This window comes from Lepidochelys kempii, chromosome 2, assembly GCF_965140285.1.
Source record: "Lepidochelys kempii isolate rLepKem1 chromosome 2, rLepKem1.hap1, whole genome shotgun sequence".
NCBI lineage: Eukaryota > Metazoa > Chordata > Testudines > Cheloniidae > Lepidochelys > Lepidochelys kempii.
The window spans coordinates 158,725,538-158,736,236 of record NC_136381.1 but is presented as its reverse complement, the minus strand read 5'-3'; the positions used below and the strand labels follow the sequence as shown (position 1 = coordinate 158,736,236).

At 40.5% G+C, this 10,699-nt stretch overlaps 1 protein-coding gene across 2 annotated transcripts in view; it reads right to left on the bottom strand.

Moving 5' to 3' along the window:
* SLC9A3 (solute carrier family 9 member A3) overlaps positions 1 to 10,699 on the bottom strand; it is a 78,661-nt gene that overhangs the window by 28,604 nt on the left and 39,358 nt on the right. For both annotated transcript variants that reach the window (XM_073332595.2, XM_073332596.2), the window contains exons 3-9: positions 9,978 to 10,138; positions 8,533 to 8,611; positions 6,860 to 7,037; positions 5,643 to 5,863; positions 3,090 to 3,292; positions 2,405 to 2,494; positions 7 to 77 (exon numbers count right to left, since the gene is read on the bottom strand). In XM_073332595.2, coding sequence (XP_073188696.1) covers positions 7 to 77; positions 2,405 to 2,494; positions 3,090 to 3,292; positions 5,643 to 5,863; positions 6,860 to 7,037; positions 8,533 to 8,611; positions 9,978 to 10,138 — 1,003 coding nt within the window. The remainder of the gene's footprint in view (positions 1 to 6; positions 78 to 2,404; positions 2,495 to 3,089; positions 3,293 to 5,642; positions 5,864 to 6,859; positions 7,038 to 8,532; positions 8,612 to 9,977; positions 10,139 to 10,699) is intronic.

Here is a 10,699-nt window from a genome sequence, read left to right as displayed (position 1 = left end):
ACTTACTTGTCTCGCAGATAATTATGTCCTATTTGTCCAGATATGTCTTCAACAGCAGAAAGAATATGATCAAAAGCCTATGAAAAGGAACATAAAATTAATATGGTGTGGAAGTTAAGGGCATTGCTATAAAATAGCTTAATTCATATGGGTCAGATTTGCTGTCTATCCAGAACAATGTTATGAATAGAGTGGAATTACTTCCTGTTTACATGAGTGTGCTGAGATTAGCATCTCAATTTCCTACAGATCCAGTTCTACAATAGTGCTATTCACTGATTACTCCTGATTTACCCGAATCTAAGTAAGAGGAGAATCAGATCCTATTTTGTTAACTCTCACTTTTATTGCTCCTTCATCCTAATCCCACTTTTGCATCTCCTTCCTTTTTGCTGTCAGAAGTGCACGACATGTGCCTCTTCTAAATCAGCTGAAGGTTTCTTTCTTGTTGCTTCTAGCTCCTTGCCATACTCTTTGAGAATGAATATTTCCCTCAGTGTAGTGTGAGTACCAACTCTCTTTTATTCTCATTGTAAAACACTCAACATCTTGGGCAAATCTTTGTCCTCAGTTGTTCCTTATTTACACTGGCATAACTCCACTCTGCGGAATTACTCTGACTCATATTTACATCAGTGTAATTGAGAGCAGAATTTGACTTTTTGTTTCTATGCCTTCTCAATCTTTACTCTGAACATCTGACTGATTTCTTGGAGATCTACAGCACGATAGGTTTAGATTAGTGCACACCATGACTGGTGCACTTGATGAGCATTACTGCTGAATATAATATATGCATGACGCTCAATATCACCTCACCAGATATATATAGCAGAGAGTTAGGGATGTACAGAATAAGATATGATAAATCAGGTACGTCATTACCACTGGTTGGGAATGTATACTATGCTATCTTGAGGGGTGGTGTATTGAGTGCCCTTCTTAGGTGCTCCTGGAGGTATTGTGCTTCCCTGAGACACAATCCCTCCTGGAACTCACATTGTAGTAGTGCAGCATTGCACTGCATCTAAAGAAGGGCTATGGCTAATGCCATAACATAGCCCTCAACTTGTTACTCACACACCAAAGGTACTTCACAGATACACACCTGGAAGGTATTATTTTATGTGGCGGAAAACTTGGAAAGAACAAAATATATAGGCTACTTCTGGGTGTTTTGTGTTCTTTTCCTTCTTTGCCTTTGTTATGAGTATTTTGTAAGCTTTCCTCTCATCTCTCTTGAAGACAAACACCATCTCAGCTGACAAGCAAAAGTGTGCTCAAGATCAGATGTATTCAGTAGCATTAGAACTGGAGTCCACTGAAACTTAAGGATCCAGCAGGGGGCCACAGTAGTATTCACAGGACCAGACTAAGGTTTCCAAAGAGGAAGAGGTAGATGGGACACACCTGTCAGACTTGGCACTCTGTCTAATGGAAAAACTTAAGGCCACATCAGGAGTTCTTGTTTTCACTAAATTTTCAGACACAGGTAAGTACTGAGTTCATGAGTTGAACTGTTAACATGCTTAATTGGTTGCCTTTCCCTCATGTATAACTTATCCATAGTATAACTTACTAATTCACACTAGGTAACTTCTAGTTTTAAAACTATCAGAATGATGCAGACGACATTATTGGGTTCAATACCGGGGTAACTGGGTGAAATGTATGGCCTGTGATATACAGGAGGTCAGACTAGATGATCTAATGGTCCCTTCTGGTCTTGAACGCTATGAAAATATTCAGTACAGGAAGAAGTTATATAAAAAGTGTATTAGGACCTTCTCCTAAAGGTGAATTTCAAGAGATCTGAAGATGAAGAGTCCTTCAAATTCTAGGACTGCAAAGGTGCAAGACATATGGGGTGTGAACAGCATTCAGTCTTGATTAGAAATCGGTCTGTGCTAATTTGTAAATTAGCACTTACACTAGACTATACACTACTGTTTATGTAACATGCAAGTTATATGTTCTCATAATTGCCTACCCGGTAATTGTCCCATACACAGATAAACCAATATTTAGAGTTTAAGTTTTGTCCTACAGTAAACTTATTTTCATATGCTTCAATCGACCTGCTCAAAGTCAAGCCCCTATGTTCCAACCACTAATTTTTCCAGATGAAGGATCATGGGCACCATTGCCTCACAAGGCTGAGCAAGTTGTCTCCCATCCCCTGAGGGTTTAGGAAGTAAAAACTTGGCCTGTTGGGCATCCCCCCAAGCAATGCAAAGAGTGACCAGAAAACAACTGGGCAAGCCAGTTAATTATAGAGCTGGTAGCAATTATTTTGATCTTGAAATTAGTTTTTGTCAAAAGGGAAAATCGTTTTTTCTTTCCTGGTTTTTGACCATCTCTACTGCAATCACAAACCCCCATAATATTGCTGTTACAATCTTACTCTGCCATGGAGTTTCTCATTCAGTTTGGGCTCTCGTTGCTCACTTCTCTTCACTTTTAGCCACTGTACCAAAGGCTTGATTGTCAAACCCTAGATAACAAGACATTAATAAAAATTTCAAAATCATCTTACGAGAATATAAATCTACTCTCAATCTGTTCTGAAATTCTGACATGTTAAGAACATTATAATCTATCTGAGCCAGATCCTTAGCCGGTGTCAGTCAGCTTAGTTCCACGTAAGCAAATGTTGATTTATTTCGTCAGAAATTGTGATTTCATGGAGGATTATGTTTTTTCCATTTATTTTTTATGCCTTTTAAAAACATGCATATGTGCGTATGGTAAAGCAGTTTACTATTTGGAACTCCCAGTAAAAAGGCGGCTTCCCTTGGGTATTCAGCGGGTACTCGTTCAAATAGTCACCTGAGCTCTATTAATACACTGCAGTTGTTAAGGCTGAACAGTTTTTAGCACACAGCAAATTGTGTTTTGTCCCCTGTGGGGCCACGTGAAAACATAAAATGGGATCTTTGCTACTAAAATTACAGAGCCAATTATGTTTTTGGCTCACTGAAACAGTACCTCACCTGCAGCTGAGAACTGCTTTAAATGGAGGGGCACGTCCATACCTTTTGGACCTCCTCCTCCTCTTTTTAAGAAGCAGAATCAAGTAATTGAATTACCTGGAATATAACGGTAAAGAACACAACAATGATAGTTGTGCTGACAAATAGGTTTTTTTCCTTCACTTTATTCTCATTCAGAAGTGCGACTAGAGCAAAAGCAACAGCTCCCCGTAGTCCACCATACGACATTACGACTTGGTCTATTATTTCCAGCTGGACCACTCTGTAGTGGTTTAGAACCCATGTCTGTATCACTACACCTATAAAAACAAAAGTCACAGGCTCACTGAAGTGTAACAGAAATAGATTAACCATCTTCCTTTAAAAACAAACTCTCTGTTACATTTATTACTCTCTTCCTTTCAGTAGGTTCTAAGGTCCTGCATCCTTGTGACCATCCCCCTCACTTCCAACCAAAGGAAAAGGATGCAGCACTCTCCAGCAATCAGCATCCCTGCTCTGAGCGTTGGCCAGAAGGGTTAATTCAGGAGTGATATTCCTGCAGTTTGGGAACACTGGGCAAAATTCTGGCCCCACTGGGAATGTCTACACAGCAAAGAAAAACCGCAGCTGACTTGGGCTCACAGGGCTGGGGCTGCGGGGCTGTTTCATTGCTGGGTAGACTTCAGGGCTCTGGCTGGAGCCTGAGCTCTGGGATCCTCCCACCCACCCCCCATGACCAGTGAAACTCCCAGTGACTTCAGTGAGGCCACGATTTCACCCTATATCTCTTAAGCTCTCCACTGCCATAGTCCATAAGGACCCCATTTCACATCCCTTGATGGCAACACAATGCACTATTATATCATCAGGCTGGCTTCCTGGGTGGCGGTACTTGAAATTTAACAGAGGAAGACGAGTAGAGGAGAATCTGCAGTGCAGTAAGAAATGATTTATAACATTTTACCCTGTTATTTTCAAGAAGACAGTGATGCTATAACGGGGTTGATTTTGGGAGGCAATGTGATACCATTAACATGTCATACTGCAGATTTTTTGATTGCATACCATTGTGTCTTGGGGTCTAAACTGTGGCATTACACCAACGCACTACATTAGTGTCCTTGCAGAGGTGTATCCCTCTGCAAGAGCCTGGTGGGGTCTTGAAGCTCAAGAAGGTACAATGCCTCATGGAGCTTCCAGCTGTGCAGAGGAAGTAACTGCTTCATCATCCCATACAGGGGTGCACCCACTGTGTGCTCCCCTCTGTGGTAGGGCAGCAGAGGAAGGCATCCCTCCCCTTCTGTGCACTTCTCACCAGGAGTAGTCCCTGTGCTCAGGAGTGCAGATTGTGACCCACGCCTGCTGGAGGGAGGGATCTTTCTAAAGAAATTCAGGTCACCACTGTGGTTCCTCCAGAAGAACATGAGCTGTAATTATGTAATGCCTGACATCACCATATCTCCAGTGTTTTTAATCAACCATTTAGTTTAATTACTTCACTGACACTTATTGTCATTGTTGATATTTTTAAATTTTATTTTGGTTACTGATGATGACTCTTACTGAGAGCCCCTGTGTATATTCCAGCAATACAGCAACACCATTAGTTACCCAGGATTATATCAAAAACGCTAACAGTCAAGGATGCAACAGTTTATTGAAGCAGCACACAACCCCGGTGGTTGATTAGACTATATCAGTTTGCTATGCAGAAATGCTATCTGGAAGGACAAAGGGTTAGACCCTCCACTCATGTGCCAGGAGGCTCCAACCAAAAAGGCAAGAGCAACCATCTAGTTATAGGGTTTTATTTGTATTTTCTTTGAACTGGAGGTATTTGAACCTTCACGAGCCAAGTTTTGTTTAATGCTTTCCTGGGTGTCAGTGTATGTGAATGTGCGTGTGTACATTCTGCTCAAGGAGTACTTTATCATATTACATGGCTGTCTTTTTTTGCCACTTAATAACACAATGATTAAATAGTACAGACTTGAACATAAGCTACACCCTAGCAAATTCTTATTCATCATTTGGAATTTGATGTATTTGAAAGTGAACCCTTTATGTCGTGCCAATAAAACAACAGCTAATCCCTGTTCCTTTGCAGTACACCAAATGGGTGCAGTAGCACCGGCTCTCATTCTTTGTTTCTCACCAGCCATTGGAAATCTCTTGCACCATATACCAGTGAATATGAGCTATGATTGTTTAGGGCCTTACATCACCATGTCTCAAGCTTGAAGCCAAACATAAAATTAGCTTAATATAATCTCTTAATTATAGAATTAAAAGAGCTAAGGGAAGAGGGAGGAGTAAAGAGATGGTTGACAAAAAGTGCAAGTCTTTTGTTTAGGTAGAAGTTGTAGCATGAGGTCCGTTTGATCCAGAGATTTGCCAGTGCCACCAAAGTCAGGAAATTAATCCTTGGGCAACTCAGGTGCGCTACCTGAAACATCTTATTAAAACTGTCTATGATTTCAGCAAGTGATGAAGCTTACTAAAGAATCTATTCTCCTACCCACTATTGGTAGTAATAACTTCAACTGAGATTACTGAGAACTATGGGTGCATATCAAAAAACACAAGCCTCTAAATGCCATGATCCCATATAGCATGAAAATATGTTTTGCATCAACACTACAAAAACTGAATGACAGTTTTTCTTACCAATGACTCTGTACACTGAGATGAAGACCAAAGTCAATAGTATAAAAGCTGTGTTCCAAGTCCAGATGTCTGGATTTACAGCTGAAATTCCCAGGAACATGAATATAATAGTTTCAGATCCACCTGCCAACATTTTCATGGTGTACCTCACGGTGGTAGAAGACTGATCACAAATATTAGCCTTGACGTATTTTTGACAGCAGACACCACAGAAAGTTATCCTGAAAAGAAGCCCATCAGTTCTTTGAATAATAATATTTGTTGCAATGTATTTCTCTCTCTACTTCAGTTGCCAGACAGGGAAAAAAAGCTTCCAATTGGTATTCTTGAAATAAATAAATGCATCTAAATGAATACTGTAGAGTCTGAACTATGAAGAAAACATACCATAAACACCCACCCCCTAAAATAATGTTTCATTAGATCATAAAAAAACTCCAGCTTCTTCTGCCTTTCAACTTTCCATACTATTTCACAGTCAATACTTTAAAGCTTACATTAGATATAAACCTAAGTTGACATTTGCAGTAGATTTTTCAGATCTTGAAAATACTGGCTAAGGTATTGCTCTGGTTGAGAGCCTGTGAAACAGTAGCGGCTAATAACAACTGAAAGTGGATAGACAAAACTGAGATGGAAGGTATGCTCAGAACCAATGTACAGCAGCGGGCAAAAATCACACTGGGATTCAATACAGGGCAGGCAAATTTACTCTGCCTGTCCTGACATCTAGTTAGCTGATTGCTGGAGAATTGGCCATGTGGAGAAAGTTTAAAAGAATAATATAAAATTTGGCAGTTTAAAATTTGTAAGCGGAGAGCACAGCGTGTCAGAGCAACACTCTCCTTTGACTCATGCTTTTGAAAATGTTTGTGTTAATCACAAATTCTGTGGCAGAATGAAAATTTGAATCGATACCAACAGTTACGATCAAAGCACTAGCATTCATATATGGGACCAACAAATAAGTATATTCTACAATAAGGGCCCTCACACTGCAAACCGGACCCTGGAAACCTCACCCCTTTTCAAGGCTGTATTTTAGATCTGTAACCCATTGCTTACTTATTATCATGATTTTCAGACCAGGTCTTTGTTTTTTCACGTGTAATATTCTCTAGTTTGCCTCTGTGCTTTAAGTCTAACATTTCATTGATTTTGAAAACCACACTCCGTCTCCAGTACTGCCAGGGAGAACAATAAAATAAAAGACTTACGCAAGGATGGCAGAAAGAGAAAGCATCTCTGCTGTGAGGTAGGACAGGTATGAGATCACAAACACAAATCCAGGTTCAATGATTCGGACATGCTTGGTGAAGCGAGTGACCAGCGAGAGCAAGAACGCAAAGACAATGCCAACAAATGTTCCTCCCAGGCTCACCACAAAGAAAGACACTGAAACAAGGACAAATGCAAATTAAACTGATTTTTAAAAAAATCAATACCATCTAACTGTCTTAATTATTACTGGCTTTCCTATCAATTGGTTAATGATGTAGAGGGATGGTGCTAGATCCCCATCATTCTGAGACATAATTCAGCTACCTGAAAAAAAACCCTAAACACATATTTATCACTTTTGAGTGCTTTGTATGAATGTGGAATTCTCAGCATTTTCAGGGAAACACAAGGTTATTTATTGTTAGAGGTCACCACAGTGAGATTGCTCAAAATCCAAGAGTTTGCCCCAAACAAATTTCCCCATTAAGCCACAAAAACAAATTTCCCCCAAACCACATACAAAATTATATGCATGGGTTACCATTGACAGAGTGGTATATAAAATGATACAGTGTTTCCCTATGCTTAGAATGAGAAAGAACTGCAACATCTTGGACAACATTGCTTGGTAACCATTGTCAAATCCTGATTATTTAAAACAGATGGGGAATATATATCTATATAACCCTTTCACTACCATGCTGTGGCTACAAAAGCCCTCCTACTACAGGAAAGGAGCTATTCTGCTGGAAGGGCTCCAAAAGGGTAGGGCTGGTAGGGCAGAATCATGAACAAAATATGCATAGTTGTCAAGTCAGGTAGTCTTAACCATCTAACCCAACTACTGCTTAGATTTCAGAGGCCAAGCCCAACACCCAGAGCTGCTACTCAGGAGGAAAATTCTTCTGCTACAGTTCTCAAATATTGAGGAGGTACAATTGTGGGTTTCTTCTTCTGGGGTGTGCCACAGAACCTCAGAGTTAGAGATGGAAGGAAAAGGGTGTGTAAAGGTGTTGTGGGGCACTTGCCCCACACCAGGAAGAGGAAGGGTTAAAACAGGTCAGAGGGAGCCTGCGCAGAACCCTCCAATTAGAGGAGGGCTCACTGAGTGAGCCAATTGGGACGTGACTTGTTGCAGTGGCCAATCAGGGCCAGCAGGGGCCATATATAAAGGGCTGCTCAACAAAGCAGAGGGAGTCTCTCCCTGGCCTCCTAGGGAGAAGGACTGGCTGCCTAGGAGCACCATGACCATGACCATGACCATGACCATGACCAGAAGGAGCTTCTGGCTGGCTGACTGCTGCCAGACTGAGGCCCTGGAGGAAGGGCAGATAAGGTGCTAGGGCTGCCCTCACTTGCCCTGAGGGAAGTGGCCAACACAGACTGCAGTTTGCCTCTGGAGCAAGGGACTAGACTGGTGACTGCAGCAGGCCACCAAGGCGAGTGGCTGGACTATAGACTGCTGGTTCCTCCGAAAGCAGGGGAGACACCACCGGAGGAAGGCGCCCTATGGAAGGACTTGAGCTAATTCCAGAATGGCCAGCAGGAGGTGCTGCTGTGGTCAATCCCACACTGCTACAAAAGGCCATAAGCTGACAGGGTTACAATGATTTATTATTACAGTCCTGCAGACTTATCAACGATTAACATATAATTAAATTCTACGCACCAATGCCTTTTACGCAGTCCACCCCAGTCACGTTATCAGCTCCCATTGCAACGAAAGAGTCAAACACATTATACAGCACCTAGAAAGAAAAGTAGCTTCTCTTAGCATTTGTTCCTGAATCAAGCAAATTCAAATCATCACATGCATGGGTCTGGGAAATCCTGAAATTTTGTTAGACTGAGGTAAAAAAAAATCCATTTATTTTGAAGCGGAAAACTGTTTGGAGAATACATAATCAAATAACATGAGGCCAAAATATGATAAAAACGAAATCTGTAGAATATATCTATCCAAAGAACTGGCTGTTTTGTCTGCCTGTGTGTCCAAGGGTCTTCCATAGAGCCTATCACTGTAGCAGCTAAGTGCTTGATGGAAGTTTTTTTTAAAGAAGGCGTGGACAGTAAAGAAAGATGAAGAAAAGTGAGAATCATGATAAATTCTGCAGTTTAATGGATTATAATTATCATTTTAGCACAGAGGGTGATTTGTGGGTTAAAAAATATATATTTTAGATTTTGTGCATCCAAAAGGGAGTGGATAGGCAAAATAAAGCACCAAGAAATTAAAAGCAAAATAATTTGGTTATCAAAACATCTCTTTGATATAGTGTTTATTTAATTAAAATGTAGGCTGGAGCAAAGAGAATTCTAATTTGGTAAGCACCAAATGGGACTCTGGGCAAAAATTAAACAACGTGCTTTGGAAATTGAGGATACTATTTGGGGCATTATTATAACACTTTCATTACTACAGAAACAGGGCTAGTGATGAGATGTTACAGAAATAACTTGAGTTAGCTAGGCTGTATTGTAAGTCTCTTCTTACTCTACATTGTAGTCCTCACAGATATTTATAGATATCCAACTGCTGACCACAGTATTGCCAACCCCAAATATTCAAAAATCATGAGATTTTTAAAACCAGTGCATTTTAAGTTCTGTTTATATGCTTTTTGGTTTCTGGGCCTTTACAATGCACTGGGGTCACATTTTAAAACTTTTCCCTGAAACCATCAGGTCTGGAAACTTTTTAAAAAATGAAAGTAGAGATTCCTTTGGGAATAAATTCAAGCAGTTCGAAGAACTGTCAGAAGGTACCCCAAAACCTCAGGAAATAAATTTAGTAAATCACGATAGTCATGATGACTAGAAATGGCAAATAAAGTATTTGCACCAGAAACCTGATTTTAAGAGTTATATTTATCCAACCAGGGAACAGGAACATAATATGTGACCTACATGCCCTCTTCATATTCAGATAATTAATACTTGCAACAAAATGTCTGCAAACAAGGAGGACAAGCAATGCCAGTAGAACTTTCGTGTGGTAGCTGACACATGAGCAGAGAGCCACAGACAATATGCCACTTTATTCCATGGTGGACATATTAGTTCAGAATAAACCCTCCAGAACTGGGGTGACTCTTGGATATGAAATCCTCTTACCACAGTTACTGCATCGTTCAGCAGCGATTCTCCAAAAACGATAATAAACAGAACTTCATTGACATGAACTTCTTCAAACACAGCCAGTACAGCCACAGGGTCCACCGCAGCTATCAGACTGCCAAACAGAAGGAAGTCCAGCAGCCCAATCTTGAGTTGGCCTATGAAAACAAAACAAAAAACTTACAGATATATAAAACCACCAGCAAAATGAATCTCCTTATGGTGCTGAAGCAATCAGCCCCAAATTAGTAGCACACTCTTTACATTACAGGCTGTCATAAATATAAAGGGAAGGGTAACCACTTTTCTGTATATAGTGCTATAAAATCCCTCCTGGCCAGAGGCAAAATCCTTTCACCTGTAAAGGGTTAAGAAGCTAAGGTAACCTCGCTGGCACCTGACCCAAAATGACCAATGAGGGGACAAGATACTTTCAAATCTGGAGGGGGGGAAAAAGGCTTTTGTCTGTCTGTGTGATACCTTTCCCGGGAACAGCTCAAGGATGCAAGCTCTCCAACTCCTGTAAAGTTACTAAGTAATCTAGCTATAAAATGCATTAGGTTTTCTTTGTTTTGGCTTGTAAATTCGTTGTGCTGGAGGAAATGTGTATTCTTGTTTTTGTGTCTTTTTGTAACTTAAGGTTTTGCCTAGAGGGATTCTCTATGTTTTGAATCTGACTGCCTGTAAGATTATCTTCCATTCTAATCTTACAGAGTTAT